We start from the raw sequence: 18,475 nt of genomic DNA, 5'->3' as shown, positions 1-18,475 counted from the left end.
GGAATGCTTTGGTTGATCAGCACAGGTGTGAAGTGAAGCATCACCAAAAGGCAGGGGAACAATAATGATTGTGCATAGTTCCTGCTCAGTTAAATCCCAGCCTTGTTTGCAGTCTCTGAGCCGTTTCCCTTGGGCCATCAGGCAGCACATCCTGGCTGAGGTGATGCACCCAGTTCTCATTTATGGGTTATTGAGGGGCCTAAAGGCCACTTAAAAACCTGGGCAGAGATGGAGACATTTGCTCAGCTGAGTCACTGATAAGGGCAGAAAAAGAGTAATGAACAAAATTCACACCTCTGCATCTCTGTGTTTGTAATTAATATGTTTTCTACTTTGCTTCACCTGAATTTGTGCATTTGGTTTGCTGTGCAAAGGAGTGATGCCAAGGGAACCACTCAGGCTCTTTTCAGTGCTTTCCTCATGGATTCAGAGAATACCTAGTGACAACCTGAAATCTTTCTCTGGAGATCCTGGTTATCCAGCTTCTTCCTTGGGCTCCTTTGTACTCTTCACAGAAGCTTTGCACTAAATAATTTTACACGCCACTGACCATTTGTGTTTCACTTGGTAAATTCCTGTTTACTGCACTAGCAATAAGGAAAATCCATTCTATGGAGTTGTCTGGGATCACTCTCCACAAAGCTTTGCCTCCCTATCACTCCTGTCATTCAGCTGTTTTCCTGAGCAAATTCAGTGTCTGTTTTCTTTGTCATTTTTGATCTAATGGTTGTGGTTGTGTGGCAAGTGCACATCCCTGGAGTGGCTCCAGGGGACTTGTCCCACAGCTCAGCTGGCAGTCTGTAGCAGTCAGTCCAGCCCCACAGCCCCTCTGGGCCACCTGCAGCCAGTGATGCTGCCCCTGGGCTGCTCCAGCACCTCAGACCCCCAGTTTGTTCTGGAAAAGTGCCTTTGGTGGCTGCCAGGGCTGGGGACAGTGACAGTGACAGCCCTGGCCAAGAGCCCCCAGGACCCCGCTGTGCACACAGGGCAGAGCTGTGCTGGCATCCCCAGGATGCTCAGAACGGGAAACCCGGGCACAGCACCAGCCCAGGGGCTTGGAACCTGCCCGGAAAAGTGACAGGTCTGACACAAATGTAATTGTCATTCCCACTGCTGCAGCAAATGGCTTCTGGGGGCTCAGGAAATCCCCCAGATCCTCACACTGGATCTAAAAGCTGTAATTGCTGATGCCATGAAAGCCGAAGTGTTCCCATCCTGTGCTGCTGATAGCACTGCACATCTCAGGGTGATGGGCCAGAGGGTGCACCCTGGCACTTCGCATGCCAAGATGGAGAAAATCAATCTCTGTTAATAAAAAAAGGCAGGCTCGCTGGCGCAGAAAATCACTACTCTGGAGCCTTAACGAGGCTCCTTCAAAAATTCATGATTATAAAATGGAATCCTGGGCTACATTATAGTTCTGAAAGAAATTGGGATATGGAGGGAAAAAAATCCAATTTTCATTAAGTGGAGAAAATAAAGGATAAATCCTGTACACAGACATAGTCATTGATCACAAGGAATATAATTACATGCTCAATATATAAGAACATTTTCCAAGTCTCCCAAGTACACAATACTTTTCTTAAATACTTCTCAAAGTTAAATTTTCTTTTCTTGCTGTTTGCTCAGGCCTCTGGCACTAAGTCCATCTGAACAAAATCTGTGATTGTTCTAATAAACTGCTGCAGGATATTCGACCTGTGGCGAAAGAAACCTTGAACAATCCCAGACCTGGCCTCGTGACTGGAACAATTTGGTGATGGCCCCTGCTGTGCAAATTCAGAGTGCAAATTCAGAGTGCAATAAATGGCAGAGAGCAAACATCCTCCTGCTGCTGTGCCCTGAGCATCCCTGCCAGCGAGGGGCTCCAAACACTTCCTCACACACAGCCTCCCCTTTCTGCCTCAATTCCTGCTCCAGAGCCACATGCAGCACAGAATAATGAACATGAGTCCTGCAGGGTAGCTGGGTGTGATGGCTGATCATTTGGAGGGGTTTTGGCTTCAGATACGTCTTCTGCAGAAACAGAGCAGGAAGAATTCCAGATTGGCTTTTGTGATATTTTAGCTTTCAGGCTTGGCAGTCTGTAATGCAGCCTGAATTATTTTAGATATCATCTAGGCAGCTGCCTGGAAATACAGCTACTCTAAGTGTATAATAAATGCCATGAGGCCTTTTTACTATATTATCATACACCAAATTATTATTTTTTTCCTTTTTTTTTTTCACATATTCATGAATTTGTTCATGAAGAAACCTTTCAGTAGTTTAGCTGATCAGCTCAAAACCAAGAAGCAGCCCCTGACAGTTCATCTTCCTGCTTACTTAAGTGTGCCTGAGTCACGACTAGGGTGAATCCAGCACTTTTATGTGCTGGATTTCCCCTTTTATTTATTTATTCATTCATTCAGTGTTAAGGGTGGATGTGTGAGGGGCTTGAGAGCCTGCAGTTTATTGTCATTTAGGTGCCATCATCAGGGACTTTGGAGGCAAGCAGAGATGGAAATGGTGTTTCACAGAAAGAATTCTCTTTGTCTGGGCAGGGGCTCGGCTGCAGGCTCAGAGGAGCACAGCACTGCCAGGAGAGCTGAGGGACACCAGGAGTGAGGGAGGTTCCCTGTCCTCCCTCCTGTCCCTCCGCCAGGGACTCTGGGCTGCTCCTTCTGGGGTTACCCTGCTCCTGGGGGCTCGGAGGAAATGTTGGGGTTCTGTTTGCAGTCCGACCCTCTGCTGCTGTGTACCGACAGGCCTTTTGTACCCAAACAGCTCCAAATTACTGTACACAAGCCATAATCTGCCCGTGGGAGCACTGGAGTTTTCCATTTTGCTGCTAATTGGATGATACCCTTGCAACAGTCTTTGTTGCCATGGCTGGTGCTGGGCAGGGAACAGTGAGGGAAGGCTTTTATGCAGAAATCTTACAAAAATGCAATGACTGGCCCTATTTGACAGCAACTGAAACCAATTGTCAAATAACTAAATAATAACCAATTAGCTTAAAGGAAAAAAAAAAAAAAAGAAGAAAAATTGCTTGCTTCACATTCTTTGTTGAAGCAAATGCCAGTCAGAGAATGGGAGCTTTTTTCTTTCTCTTTTAAAGACAAAATGGCAAAAGATGTGCAGAAAATTCAGAATGGTGGGTTTCTTTTTTTCCTAATACCGTCCTTTTCTCACATGAGAATACTTTAGAAGCTACATAAGAATATCTTGAGCTCCTGAGACATTTAATTTCCTGTGGTATTTTAAAATCAGAATTACGATCATTATACCAGCACAGTTTTTCCTCCTTCCTTTCACGCCTCTGTAGGGCACTGTAAGCACCAGGGCACTGCCCTGCAGCTGGCTGCCCTGCAGGGGAGGCCAGCAAACATCTGGCTGCTCCGTGGTGCAGTGACAGGACTGAGATTTGGCGTGGCCACACCAAACCCTTCCTCTGCCACATTCTCGAGTGGGTGAGATGGGCAGAGGCTGTAATGCCCAGAGGCTGAGGGAGCCAGGGCTGGCAGGGCACTGGGAGCCATTTCCTCTTTGGCTCTGGCTGCTCTGCCCTTGTCTCTCACGCTCAGGGCTGCAGGTGATGCACAAAGCACCCCTGGGCCCTTCCTGCCTGCAGGGGCAGCACAGCTGCTCCCAGGGCTGACACAGCCCCGTGTCTGCCTGACACCCATTACTGCCTCAATCAATACATCCTCACACTCCTTACTCAGCCTTCGAAAAGATCTTATTGCATTCTACTGAGACCTGCTCACAGCACCATTTCACAGGTTTCACATTGTGTTACTCTTTTGTTAATCCTTTTAGGACCCATGTTTCGTAAGTGATAGCTGAGGATGAGAGGTATGACTCCAACCATTCAGAAAGCAATGGGTATTTCATGCTTTTTCATTTACTGATGTGAGATTCGGCCCTGCACGTATTGATCTGTTGCTTTCTTACAGGAACATTTTACACCTGAATGCAAGTTCAAAGAATCAGTATTTGAAAACTACTATGTGACATATTCCTCAATGATCTACAGACAGCAACAGTCTGGCCGGGGCTGGTATTTGGGTCTTAACAAAGAAGGAGAAATAATGAAAGGAAACCACGTGAAGAAAAATAAACCTGCAGCACACTTTCTTCCAAAACCCTTAAAAGGTAATTGCTTGGGTTTGCTCCATTTATCTGGACCGATACTATGTAGTGTTTAATTCCTGTGCACCTATGTTTGACGTGTCCAGCTCCTTGTGTAACAGGAGTGTGATGTTCTGTGACGTGGTGAAATCACAACTACTGACAGTGCTGCTTCTCTGTCCCAAGGAAATGCTGGTTTTTGTCCTGCAGGCTGTGTAAGTGCAGAGGGCAGGTGGCTTTCACTGGAGGGGAGGAGTGGCATTCCCCTCCTGTAAAGTGGCAGTGCATGGAGGAGGATGTCAGGGCTTTGATGTCAGAGGTTCGGTGCTGGAACGAAGGGCTCTCCTTGCCCTGGCTCTTGTCTCTGCTCCCGTTGCCCACTGCTGGCTGGCAGTCCTGGCGGGTCAGGGCTGGGCTCTGCCCAGCAGCAGTGCTGACCTTCTCTCTCTTGCCTTGCAGTGGCCATGTACAAAGAGCCTTCCCTCCACGATCTCACAGAGTTCTCCAGGTCTGGCAGTGGGACCCCAACCAAGAGCAGAAGCGTCTCAGGAGTGCTAAATGGGGGGAAATCCATGAGCCAAAACGAGTCGACGTAGCCAGGCTGAGGCCAGCCAAGTGCTCTCTATCAGAACCTTACCTCTGGATGCAGTCGAATCCTTACTCGCGGTCCTTCGTCCCAACCTTCCGTTGCCCAGGACAGCGCCGAGCTCCACAGCCCCCTCACCACCATCAGATCTTCTGCTTGCCAAAGGAGAGCCCCGGCACGGAGGAGGTGCCTGTGCACAGCACGGGGCACCGAGAGCAGCAGCACAGCTGCGGGAACACCTCCCACAAGAAATGTCCAGCTCTTTCTCTCTCTCACTTTTTCTTTCTCTCTTTCTCTCTCTCCTATGCTTTGTGGAAAACGAAACAAAAACATTTCACAGCATTCGCTGCTGATAAGAATTTGCTTTCCAACTCAGAAAAAGACCACTTTTGCTTTTCAAAGGAAATTTTAATGCTTGTATGTTTTATAGGGGCAAACAAAAAACAAATACGTAAACTCTGTCGTTTCCTTGGCTTACCGTTTTATATCTAAGGCTTGATAAAAAAATGTATCCTTTAATTTGGAATAGTGCAACTTTTTGATTTCAGAACTCCAATGGGTCTTTAAAGCTATGTCTTTAAAAAATAACTCAAAATTCAGGGTTGGAACTGAGAGTTGGTGTCTCAGGCTCAAGCAAACAGTGTTCTTGTGGTTTTAAACACAATGAAATAATAAATTTTTATAGATTTGTAGTTTCTGGTAAAGTTCTTGTGCTAACCCCAGTCTGTAGGAATTGAGTTGTTTTGTTATCCCAAGTGGAAGTTAACAGAAAGGGATAAAATTATCCTCCAGTGTAGATTTCTCTTAATTCCATTTTGTGTGTCATGTTAAACTATCGTTGTGGCTTCTTTTCTAAAGACAGAAACTGTGGAATTAAGGTGACTTAATTTTTTTATAAGAAACGTCTTATTTGTAAAAGTCCTTTCACTGTAACGGGCACGTGAATATTGTGTAGGAGGAAGCGCTAGGACAGGTTACCCCTAAACAACATATACTTATACATGCTATTGGAAACAATTGTTTAAAAAACGTAGTTAGGTTTCCATTTAGGTCATCATGTCTGCTGCATGGGAGAAAGTTGGAATATTGGCATAGAGTTGCATGATGTGTAAGATTTTGTGCATTAATCATCGTTGGATTCTGTGCTCCAAAACTGAATTAGGTCTGTACAGGCAGCTTTCTGCCTGCTACAAAAAAAGTTGTTTATTATTTGTTGTATACACAACCATGCACTGAATAAACTATTTATATTAAGATGTACTTTTTAAAAAAGCTTGTTTGATTGTATGCTGTACATCCATGGTTAATCTGAAGGGAAGAGGGTTGGCAATTAAACGATGAAGTTACAAAAGATACTAATGTTCCAAATCAATTGTAATTAATGTTCAAAATCTTTCTGTGTGACGGTCATTCCCTGTAACGCCATACATACAGAAATTCAACCCTCCTTTGCTTTTGGGCACTGTCAGAGCTGGTGCTGTGTGCCCAGCTGAGAAACTCAGACACAGCCACGCTCTGCTGTCCTTGGGAGTGACCCTGTGCCGTGCCCTGTGCCCTGTGCTGTGCCATGCCGTGCCCTGTGCCCTGCTGTGCCCTGCTGTGACATGCCATGCTGTGCCATGCTGTGACATGCCATGCTGTGCCATGCTGTGCTGTGCCATGCTGTGCCATGCTGTGCCATGCTGTGCTGTGCCCTGCTCTGCTGTGCTGTGCTGCTGGCCCCTGGGCTGCCCCGCTGAGCCCCGGGCAGCTCCTGCTCTGCTGGATGGGGTCTCAGCACTCCTGGGGGTCTCAGCACTCCTGGGGGAGGCTCAGCATTTGCTGGCCATCACTGCAGGTGCATTTAACAGCCAGCTTCGTCTGGCCTCCCAGAAAAAGGCTCCCATACCTTTGCTCTGGAGGGAGAGCATCCCTCTCTCCTGCCTTTTTTCTCTGGGGGAGAACTTCCCAGGAAAACTTTGCTCATCTGCAGCATCCAGACAGCTCTGGCAGGTGAGCTTCACTCGTTCAGGTGTTCCAAGAACTCCTAGCAGGGACAGGTTTTCATCCTAGGTGGCTGAAGAGCCAGTTCTGGAAGACAATGATGGAAATGCAGTCAAAAATCTACCCCTAAATGTTAGGCTGAAATGAAAATGAGATATTCTGTTGTGTGCTCTGTGTTCCTGCTACCTGACTGAGCTGGAATTAAACCAGCTTTAAGGTCAAGGCTGAGAGAGAAGGGAAGGAGGAGATTGTTTCAGCTCAAACCTACAGCTGTGTTGTTTCATGGCAAATAGCAAGTGAAGAGCTCTGGCCTGCTCTTAGGGGGCCCAGGTTTCCCCAGCTCGACCCTTTCCATAGGGTGAAGGGAGTGGGAGCACACCCAGTGCTGCAGAAATCCTTAAAAAACTGCAGAAGTGGTCATAATTGCTCCAGAGCTTTTGATAACTCCGTGGGTCTGGATCATCTCTTCCCTTCAACTCAATGTGGGATGTCCTTGGGGAATATTTCTCGGAACCCTCCCATCCCCAAACATCAAACCCATTTGGGTACATGTTCCAAAAAAGGAGTCTGAGTGCCTTAGGAACATAAAGGCTGATTTTAAAATAGGCATATTTGTAACCCAGCTAGTTGAGTGCTGTGTTTGGTACCCTAGAGATAACTGGAGCTCTGCTGCTCTGCTTTATGGCTCCGGTGCTCCTGTCACTCTGCATCCCCAGCCCTGCAGCTCGCCTGCAGCAGCAGCAGGGAAACTCCTGCCTCACAAATGCCCCTCCCGAGCTTGCAGCCTGACCCATCTTCATGTTGGTGCTGCTGTCAGCTGTGAGCATTCACTGCCAGATCTGTCCCAGAGCTCTCTGACACTCCAGGCTGGCACTGGCTGCTCCTGGGTGGAGATGGGCAGAGGTGTGGGGATAGAAGAGCCAGAAGCACACGGTTCTGACAATTACGTTGCATTTCTGACAAACCTGGTCCAACAATATTTTCTCCTTCAGGTTACTGAGGCCTGAAAGGGTAATAATCCTGCTAGAGTGCTGATAGTAGACAAACGGTTATGTACTCTAAAAGTGGGGTTTTACATGTAGTCTCTGGAGCCATAATTAGGATTTAATAAGGAAAGTTATTTGCGACTTTACAGACAGGGAGTGAAGGGAATATCCTCCCCAGCCAGCAAAGTTAAGACAAGAAAGTGGCTTCATCAGAGGACCAGACTGAGGAATCAGACTCCAGAATATTTTTTTCAGCACCCATAAATTAGAAAGTTACACAGCTTTTCTCCTGGATAATGCCTTCTTTTAAGAAACCTGCTAAATGTTAGGAAAATGTCCATTTGATGCTTGTCTCCCAAAGCTCAGAGGCACTGGTAAAGCTGCTCTGCTGTGCCACAGGGCAGGGCAGAGTCGGGAAGAGGCACCCTGGAGTCAGGAAAAGCCCAGGGGCTGCTGTGGCTGCCAGCCCTCACTCCTGTGAGCGCTGGGCACCTGCAGAGCAGGGGCAGGCCCTGCTGGCATTGCCAGGGTGGGCATGCCTTCCAGCTGCCCCTCCAGCGGTGCTGCCCAGGAGGTGCCACCCCCTCCAGCAGCTTCTGGCACACCTGGGCATCCCCTGGCAGAGCCCCACGGCGCCTCGGGGCTGGGCAGAGGCCACCTCCAGCCCAGGGAGCAGGGCAGCCCTGCAGCAGGAGCACTGGGGGAGCACAGTGAGTGCCTTGAGAGCCCCTGGCACAGCTCACAGGTCCCTGCAGGGCACAGCTCAGTCCTCACAGGTCTCTGCAGGGCCCCAGCCCTGCTGCCTGCTGTGGGGGTGAGCTAGAGTGGGAATTGCTCCTCTCTGGATCACAGGGACGTCTGTTCCTCCTTCCCCTGCTCAGTTTGATGTTCCTCGTGCTACCTCAGCAGGGTTTGTCTGGGCAGCTCCTGCCCAGCCCGCGGCTGGCACGAAGGCAGGGGCTCTGCCCTGCCTGGCAGCTGTCTGGTGAGCCCTGCTGTCCCAGGCTCTCCCGTGGGTGCAGCTGTGGCCAGCTCAGGGTGCTGTCCCTGCTGCAGCCAGCCTGGCAGAGCTCTGCTGTGTCTGAGTGTCTCTGCGTGGGGAGCGGGGCCAGCTCCTGGCCCCGTGTCTCCCTGCCACTTCCAGAAGTGACCAGGACACTTTTGCAGGACAGAATCTGTACGCAACAACCTCCTGTTTCCTAATAAACAATTCTCTCTGAAACCAACGCTGCTGTCTGGGATCTGCTTTTTAGCTCTGCAGATTTGTCAGGGTGGCTGCTCCAGCAGCACAACCTCAGCATGGCCAGCGTTCCCTGGGGCAGAGACCTTCCTGGATCAAAACTCTCCTTTCCTGTCACCTGAGCTACAGAGGGGCAGCTCCAGTGGTCAGCCCAAGAGCAGCAAAGACGGGGTTTCAGTTTTCTGTAGCCTCAGCTGCTGGATGAAGGACACAAGGTGTGATGTGTTTGACCAGCTCGGAGAATGGCTGCTCTAAATGCTGCAGCTCAGCTTCCTCCGTGATGTGAGACCAAGACTAAAACCACCATGGTTTTGTCTGACTTTGGCTCTGAAAAATGACATATAAGTACAGTAGAAAACCTATTTTAAATAAATTAATTTCTTAGGGAGAAGACCTGCCATGCAATTTATCCTGAGTAACTCCAACTTTGGCTGTTTTCATCAATTTTTGCGGACATGTCCTTGACAACAAAAAATTTCCAACTCACAGAGTAAGGTTTTAAGACACTCTCTCCCCAGGCATGAGTGAGCAGAGCCTGGTTCATGCCTTTTGGAGAGCAGGTCCTGAAATAAGCTGGGGCTGCTGCTGTACAGTGGTTTTATTGCTGACCAGCTCCAGTAGCAGATCTCACCCTGCTTTGAGGACACACCACATCAGTTTGGGGGGCACTCAGTCACTTTCTGCAGTTCCTCTCAAGGGAAAGTTTAAATATTAAAGGAAAACCCAAATTTGAAACACATTTTACATTAATCAGAGAAATTGATGCTATAAATTATTCTATTTCATCAGGAATTAGAAGACAACTTACAGGGTTCCCTTCAAAGATCATTATTAATGATTTGAAATTTAAGAGTCAAATACCACGTATGGAAAATTACTTTCCAGTACTTGTAGGCCTAATTTTTTTCCCCAGTAGTGTTTGGCATGTCTCACCTAAATTCAGCATCTGGGGGGCAGGATGAATGCTGTGATGTGCCAGGGGTTTCTCAGCCCTGCGTGCTGCCACTGCTCCTCTGAGCTGTCTCCTGGCAGAGGGCAGGGCTTAAAACTGCAAACAGCTGTGCATACAGCTGCAAACAGCTGTGTTTAAAGCTGCAAGCAGCTGTGTTTAAGGCTGCAAACAGCTGTGTATACAGCTGCAAACAGCTGTGTTTAAAGCTGCAAGCAGCTGTGTATACAGCTGCAAGCAGCTGTTTATACAGCTGCAAACAGCTGTGTTTAGAGCTGCAAGCAGCTGTGTTTAAGGCTGCAAACAGCTGGGTTTAGAGCTGCAAACAGCTGGGTTTAAAGCTGCAAACAGCTGTGCATACAGCTGCAAACAGCTTTGTTTAGAGCTGCAAGCAGCTGCCCAAACCTCACAGCCCAGCCAGCCCAGCCCAGCCTGACACCCCCAGCCCTGCTCAGCCCGGAGCTCCTGCTGCTCCAGGAGCCTTTATCTCCACCAGCACCTCACCTGCTCCTCAGGAACCCAGACATCACCTCCTGCATAAGGATGCAACACTGTTAATCTAGGAAATGGTTTTAGATAGCAAAATCAATTGCTTCAAAACTTAATTAATCCTACTTTCTTCCCAAATGCTTTCCTTCAAATGGTACTTGAAATAGTTTTACTATCCCCCATTATCTCTCTAATATAGTGAACTTTTCCTTCTGAGCTTCTCCTTGTTTTAATTGTCTGCTCATCCAACCATCCCTTCTGATAATTATGCAAGTTAATAATATGGAGTGATCTTTAAAAATTAAACTCCTTTTCTTGTTAAACAAAAGCAGAACTTCAGTTGTTGTTTAAAGGTGTGGGTTTTTTTTACTTTCTTAATTTAAAATAACAATTACTGCATTTGGAAGTAGGGGCAACACTTGAGACCCCACCTGCCACAGAGCTCTGCCACAGAGCTGGTGAAATTATTTTACATTAACCCCAAAGGTTTTGCATTACATAACATAATGAGATTTCTCTAGGGAGTTTCAATCAGCAGATCTCACCGTTGCATACAGCAAAGAGACAAGGAAATCCCAGAGCAGTCAGGACTGCAGGTGCTGCCCTTGCCAGCTCGTTCCTCTTCTGGCTGGGTGATGCCAGCAGCCCAGCCCTGCAGTGCCAGTCCCACTCCTGCCCCCGTGCAGAGCACATCCCCCGGAGGATCCAGCAGAGCCACCCTGGCTGCTGGAGATCAGCAAAGGCAGGATTCTTCCAGCCAGCCCTCCCAGGCTTTCAGTTCTGCTGAGGAGGAAAATGCGTTAAGCACACGGAAATCTATTAAATACACACACAGACACACACACAAACGTGCACAGAAGCCAGGGACACACATAAATACATGCACAGATTGTGGGGGGGGGTGGGTGGATGGAGAGATGGAGAGATAGATAGACAGACAGACAGACAGATAGAGCTGTGTCCAGCCGTTGGTGTTTGTCGTGTGAAAGGTCCCTGGCAATCAGCTGGAGGGAGCTGCTGAGGACAGGCCAGCACCAGGAGCTCCAGGAGCACCTCGAGCTGTGCAGCAGGCTTAGAGCACACAGCAATCCCCTGGCAAGGCAGAAAACTGGCAACTCCACTGCTGAGGAGATGAAAACCCTGCCAGCCCTGTTCATGCAAGCACTTCCAAGAGCCAAACACTCCCCTGGGCACCGCCTGACCCCTCTGTGAGCAGGAGGAGAATGATCAGGGTGGAGAATTGCTCAGAAATGGCATCAAAGAGGAGACCAGACTCCAGCCCCTTGGCCACAACAAGAGGGAGAGGAGGCAGCTGCTCAGCTGCACAAAGATCTCAAGTCTTTGAAGGCTGCCATGGAAATGCAGAAGGGTTTAAGCAGCTGAAAAGATTACAGAGCTGGATGGAGCTTCCAGGCAAGAGGAGACAGGAGCTGGGGAAAAGGTTAATCACCAGAAGGGTTAAAGGAAATTAAAATATATGTACAAGAAAGTGCTGGTAAGAGACCGTAGGCCTGGGAATAGCCATGGAGTGGGATGGCATTAATGATGCCTTAAAAGTGGAAAAGTTACTGAAAGCTGGGCTGCCTACAGATCTAGGCATTGCTTTAGCAGCAGGAGCCCTCATGAAATGCCAACAGAAATCCCAGCCACCAGAACTGAAGCAGCAGGGCTGTCTGAGTGCCCAGAGCCAGGCTGTCTCCTCCCAGGCTCCTGCAGAGCATCAGCGTGGCACAGGAGGTCAGCCACGGCCACGAGCCCGGGCACACGGAGCCTGCAGCACACAGCCAGAGGCTGGGCAGCAGTGCCTGGCACTGCTTCACTTCCTGGCCAAGCCTTGGGCTAAAGCCACGCAGCTGCTGCCAGTCCAGGAGGAAACCACGGAGCTGTGCTCGGAATCTGTGGTGGTTCACAGCAGCAGTGGGTGCCAGCTCTGCCAAACACCTCCCCTGTGCCCAGCAGGGAACCTCCCAGCAGAACCAGAGCTCAGCAGCAAACGTGTTCTCCTGCCCCACAAGTTCTCCTGGAACGAAAACCTCCTGATCCAAACAGCTCCAGTATCCTCTGCCCCTTCCAAAAGCAAACGCTGTGCTATTAAACAAAGTGATGTGTGCCTAAAAGTGCATGAAAAAGAGAGAGCATGAAAAAGGAAAGGCAAAACATTTTAGGCATGAAAGACAATTGCACATGAATTACATTTAAAGCCCTTGTTTGTTTTAAAAATCCAGTCTGAATCCGTGGGGAGCACTGGAGCTGCAGGTTACAGGGAGACATCCTGACAACGTGGCTCTGCCTTGCTGCTCTGCACATGCCAAAAGGCAATGAGGAAGAGAAACAGGGAAATCTGTCTCTTTTGAAAAGCTGATGAAGAAATAAATTAATTAGAACAAATAATCGTAGAATAAGCATTTCCTTCTTGCTATCTAATAATGCATATAATATACAGGGGGTGAAGGGGATGGGGAGGCAGCTCAGCTGTGCACAGCTTGGAGCCCGAGGCTGGGCAATGGATCTGATCTGCTCTGGCTCATCTGCCTCACCAGGAGATTCATTGGGCTCAGCACACCTGGAATTAGACCCTGCTCTGGCCAGAGATTTGTCCCCTGCCTGCAGGAGGCCAGCACGAAGCGCAGTGCAGTAAAACACCACCTTGTTGTGCTCCCAGCCCTCTCACTGCTGCCAGAAAATGGCCCAGCCAGGGCGGTGAGGGGGGAAATGTGCTGCTCCTCACCTGTGTTAATGCACCAGGCCTTGGGGCAGCCCTTACAGCTCCTTGTGCATTCTGCAGCAGCAGCCAGCGAGGGTGGGAGAGTGAAATTCCCTGCAAGAAGCCAGCCCTGGCCTCAGCGGCCGAGCTCTCACTCGAGCAGGACCATGAAGGTGCTGTCAAAGCTCTCAGGGTGTGCTGCTTTGTAAGGAACCATGATATTTAAACCCTGTGACCTTTTGGAAAGTGTAAGATCTGGCTTAAAGGGCAGCCTTCCTCAAATAAATGACTCTGAAACTTCTTAGGTCAGATTTTTTTAAAAAATCGATAATGGAAAGACATCACATTATTTTACTATGAGAAGATTAATCATTAATATCTTGCAATTGATTTGCAAGCTGCATTTATTTATTATGTGTTTGTACAGCACCATGCACACCTTTATCTATTATCCAGACCTCAAGGAGTTACTTAGTGCAAATAAATCAATGCAATTTATCGATTAAATTATATAAATACTCTTGGAATTTGGCAAGGGAAAGTTTCCATATCCATTCTCAGGTCTCTCATTTACAGGCTGGGAGCTGGCAAATGAGAGCCTAAAGCAAGCCAAGGAGGCTGGTGAGCTCAGCGTGGGCTCTGCCCTGGGCTCCTGTGGCTGCTGGGCTCTCCTGCAGCCTGGCTGTGCCCTGGAGCTGGGAGGGCTCAAATCCCTGCCCTGGAGCCTGGAAAGGCTCAAATCCCTGCCCTGGAGCTGGGAGGGCTCAAATCCCTGCCCTGGAGCCTGGAAAGGCTCAAATCCCTGCCCTGGAGCCTGGAAAGGCTCAAATCCCTGCCCTGGAGCCTGGAAAGGCTCAAATCCCTGCCCTGGGCTCTCCTGCAGCCCCACAGCAGCTCGCACGCCGCTGGCTGCAGCTGCTGGATCTTCCCGAGACAAAGCCCAGGGGTGGACAGGGGACCAGGTGCTCAGCACACAGCCCTGTTTTCCCTCTGCTCTTGGGAGAGCCCAGACCCACAGGAACGGCTCGCCCTGGGCTGCGGAACAAAGACCCTGAGAGTGTCAAACCTGGAGGGATTCCTGCAGAAAGGAGAGCTTGGAGGAGGGGAATGGAGCAAAGGGGGAAGGTTTCACTGCAGACGGGCACTGGGATTAACCATGGCCCGGAGAGATGCCCGGAGGGAGAGAGGGAGGGAGAAAGAGAGAAGGAAAGAGAAAGAGAGAAAGAGCGAGAGCCGCTCCGGGTCAGAGGGAGCCGCTCCGGGCACCGCGCTGCTTTCCCCAGAAACGGCGATGGCAGCAGGAGAATTCCCCCTTGGGCAGCGCTCCTGCCCCGGGAGGAGAATTCACCCTTCGGAAGTGTTCCTGCCCCGGGAGGAGAATTCCCCCTTGGGCAGCGCTCCTGCCCCGGGAGGAGAATTCACCCTTCGGAAGTGTTCCTGCCCCGGGAGAAGAATTCCCCCTTGGGCAGCGCTCCTGCCCCGGGAGGAGAATTCACCCTTCGGAAGTGTTCCTGCCCCGGGAGGAGAATTCCCCCTTGGGCAGCGCTCTGCCCCGGGAGCCTGGACCTCTCCGTGCGAGCAGAAGGTTTGGGAACGCTGCTGGAGTCTGCCTTGTTCTCCTCCTTCTGCTCTTCCCTTCTGCCCCTGGAGGAAAGCTGCACGGGGAGCCGCTTTAGAATCCACATCCCTGGGTTATCCTCACCGCAGCTCAAAATAGTGCGGGGAAATCCGCCTGAGATCAGAGAGGGAGAGGAGAGCGAGAGGGAGAGCGAGAGGGAGAGGGACAGGGACAGGGAGAGGGACAGGGACAGGGACAGGGACAGGAGGCTCTCTCCTGCCCCTGGCTCTCGCCCGGGATGCCGAGAGCAGGGATCAGCGAGGAGCAGCGAGCCAGGCTGCCCGGAGCCTCCCTGCTGCAGGAGGAGCATCCCTGCAGAGCTTCCCTCCCTGGGATGCTCCCCGAACACCCCACTCCGAAGGTTTCCTGTGGCTGCTGCCTCACTGAGCTGCACACAAACAACATTTACAGTACAATGCACTTAGGATAGCGAAACCTCTGGTTTTTAATGCAAATCTCAGGATGATTTGGCAATTTACACAATAGAACCTGATACCGGGATATGCCCCAAGAATATTCCTGCCTTTTCTTTCTTTTACATAAAAATATTCATTATTAATAAAGTTCTGCAGAAGAAAAGAATTAATTGTAGTAAGAGGAAGTAGAGCAGCAGCCTTTCCCCCTCACATTAAAAAGTAAAGGCACCATTTTTAGCCAGTCCCATGATTTCTGAGCACTTCAGCATTTCCTGAAGCTCTGGTCTGTAATTCCCAGAAAGTGAATTTCAGGCCGTTCATCCCTGCAGGGCACCCTGTGCTGGGGACCAGCGGTGGTGGCTCCCTGCAGCTGTGGCTCAGGGCACCGTGGCCCTGCTGGGCTGCAGTTCCTGCCCAGACAGGCTCCAGAGCCGAGTCCGGGCAGCTGGGCTGGCCACTCTGGGTTCAGGCAGACAGCCTTGGTCATCAGCGACTTACAGGGGTCTCCATCGATTTTTTGACTGTCAGATGTAATTATTGGGATCGTTCATCATAAAGCTGAAATAGGAACTACCTGAGATTTTCTGGTTTTGCCAACAACACAAAATACAGAATAACAGAAACCGGAAAGAACCCACAAGAATCACTGAGTCCAAAACCTTTCAGCTGGGAAAAATATTCAGCGAACTGTTTGCTTATCAAATGTGGCTCTTTTTTTTTTTCTTTTTGCCTGTGATTTACACCCTGAAATTGCACTATCCATAAATATAAGAAGTCACTTCCCAGTTCACATGCAAATAGTGCAGTCAAGAGCTATCCTTGCAAACCCTTCAGACACTGACCCAGTGAGCTCCATGGGCCCTCCAGCCTTCAGCTCCTGAGGGAGCTCAAGGCAGCACCTCTCAGATACATCCCTGATCATGATCATGTGGCTCTCCCACATCCCCATCCACCTGCTCTCCCCTGCCTGATGTCCCCAGGAAATGCATTTTATTGGCATGGTGTCAATGTTTCCCTTTCACAAGGAGTGGAAAAGCAAATATTCACGACTGGTTTTGCAGTATTCCCTCAAATGACTGCAAGCCAGTGCTCCCAGCACACTCAGAAACCCCAATATCTTCAGAAGGATATATTTCTGCATGAAAAAACCCATCACCATTCCCATTTTATTTTCCAGACACTTGAGGGGCACAATGTTTTGTGGAGAAAGCTGCTGTTCATTGGAAGAACATTGCAGTGTAATGGCAGGAGCACTGCAATGGCCAGCACCCCCTGCAGCACTGCCAGAGACATTAATTTACAATATTATTTACATGCCAGAACCTCTCACAGAGAGCAGACTCACCAGGACACAGGTGTGAGCTGCTGACTGCAGACACCAGCCCTGGAAAAGCCAGGCTGCAGGCACAGTGCAGGATTTGGGGAAGCAGTGACTGGCCAGAGGAAGCAAACACTGCTCAGAGTCACGGACCTGTTTTAGGGGAGCCTTGGGAAGAGGCAGAGAGGCAGAGCCTGAGCCCACAGGCTGGGACACAGGTGAGGCAGGCTCCCCCCAGCTCTCCCAGCCCCAAACTCACTCTCACACTGCCTTTTGTAGCTTACCCTGTTTCTGTGTAGATCCCTTACCTACCTGTTTGGGATATCTGAGAGAGCATACTTAGGAAAACCCTGTAAGTAAATATTTTCTTCTATATAATTTTCACAGCAATGAGGCAGACAGTCCAATTAAATGAAAATGTGGAGTTTATTTTTAGGCAGCCTAAGCTGGTACTGGTCTGCAATTAGAACATCAGTGAAGAGCTGTGGGAAGGGCTGGAGACTGAGTCACTGCTTAAAAGGGATGAAGAAAGTTTAGGTTTTTATTTCCCCTCCCCCCCCATCCTTCTCTATTAGCACTGCAAATGCCACCTCCTCTCACAGCTTTGGCAGTGGGATTTTGGCACGTCCCAGAGCAGACCTTAGGGGCACTGGTTGCAAACTGCATTTCAATCGCTAAGAGCGTGTGCAAACGAGCTGTAATTGAGAATGTCAGAGAGCCCCGGTGGCTGAAATGGAAACATCTCTGCCTGGAGCCCAGCACATCCCTCACCTGTGTGAGCCTGGCAGGTGGCACAGCCCTGCCCCAGGGAGGCAGTGCCAGCAGCCCCGGGCTCCTCTCAGCCTTGGGCAGCTCTGCCCGGCTGCTGCAGGGGCTCTGTCTGCTGCACACACCTGGGACCCCCACCCGCCGAGCTCTGCTGCCCCTGGAATTCCCATCAGAGGAGGGAGAGCCCTCCCAGAGCTGCCCTGGCTTCCACACTGCCACACCAGGCCCTGGAGAACGCTCTCTTGGTGCTCCAGTATTCCTCTTCATTGCTCTAATTCCTTATGCTGCCTTTCATAAATCAGATGCTAAAGATTTGGGGGAAATCGATGCTAATAAGAACTAAACTATGTGAACATTCAACTGGAGCAAAGAGGGATTTTTGCCTTTGATTAAGTCATTACCAACTCCCCTGCAGTATCAAATATTTCTCTTTTAAATTGCTCACGAACAGTAGTGTGACTTGAAACGCACAGACAAAAAATATTCTTCCCTCAGCAAAGAAAAACAGCTCATAATCCACCTTTGTGATTGCACTTTTGTTTGCTTTGGCATTTTGGTACATAATCAGGACAGGATTGTTCCTTTGCTAAATTGTGCCTGGGACAGAGCAGCAAAACAGCAAAGCCAGGGATCGATAGCAGCCTTGGGGTTTAGCATTAGTCGAGAGAAAAGCCCCTTGGTGAGTGTCCTCCTGAGAGTCTAGAATCAAACGCATAGAAACCATCCCTGAATCACCTAATCTGCATTAAAATAAAGAAAAAAAAAACAACAAAACCAAACCAAACCAAGCCCCAGTGAAAATAAAAGCTGAAGAAAGCACACTTGGTGACCGGAGCCTGCAGCTGCAGGTCGCTGTCCCTGTGTGACAGATCCTGGCCCTGGTGTCCAGCCACGGTATTTTGAAATGGGGAAAAAAAGCTGTGAAAACTTTCTTTTCCTTTCTGAACAAAGAACTGAAATGACAGGAGCTGTGGCTGAGAGCACAGTGAGCAGCACACGAAGGCTGCAGCGATGCTGCCGTGCCTGCAGAGCCAGGACACTGCTGCCATGGCACTCCAGCATGAACTGGGATCAAATGAGAGGCGTGAAAAGACCCCCACTGACACCAAAATTGGTTACCCAGTCCTAAGAGCAGTCAGACCTCCATTATGAACACCAATAGCTCTATAAAAATCAAAAACAATATGCAAAATAATACATATTCTTTTCATACAGAAAAAAAAAAATCTTCCTTAACTCTCAGCACAGAGAGCTACAGCTGCACTATGCAGCCAGTACGTGTCCCGAAATACTGCAGTGATG

General features: G+C 49.4%; 1 protein-coding gene and 1 long non-coding RNA gene across 5 annotated transcripts in view; one reads left to right on the top strand and one right to left on the bottom strand.

Moving 5' to 3' along the window:
- Positions 1-6,055, top strand: part of FGF13 (fibroblast growth factor 13) — a 167,300-nt gene extending 161,245 nt beyond the window's left edge. For all 4 annotated transcript variants that reach the window (XM_031504774.2, XM_031504773.2, XM_021542163.3 and 1 more), the window contains 2 exons: positions 3,942-4,140; positions 4,576-6,055. In XM_031504774.2, coding sequence (XP_031360634.1) covers positions 3,942-4,140; positions 4,576-4,712 — 336 coding nt within the window. In that variant the 3' untranslated portion in view covers positions 4,713-6,055. The remainder of the gene's footprint in view (positions 1-3,941; positions 4,141-4,575) is intronic.
- Positions 6,056-6,550: 495 nt separating this feature from the next.
- LOC110476876 (uncharacterized) overlaps positions 6,551-18,475 on the bottom strand; it is a 113,270-nt gene continuing 101,345 nt past the window's right edge. Inside the window, exons 12-13 of the long non-coding RNA XR_013340781.1 lie at positions 10,895-11,129; positions 6,551-6,772 (exon numbers count right to left, since the gene is read on the bottom strand). This is a non-coding gene — a long non-coding RNA (uncharacterized LOC110476876). The remainder of the gene's footprint in view (positions 6,773-10,894; positions 11,130-18,475) is intronic.

The sequence above is a fragment of the Lonchura striata genome, chromosome 14 (assembly GCF_046129695.1).
Source record: "Lonchura striata isolate bLonStr1 chromosome 14, bLonStr1.mat, whole genome shotgun sequence".
Classification (NCBI taxonomy): domain Eukaryota; kingdom Metazoa; phylum Chordata; class Aves; order Passeriformes; family Estrildidae; genus Lonchura; species Lonchura striata.
This window is presented reverse-complemented; position numbering and strand designations above follow the sequence as displayed.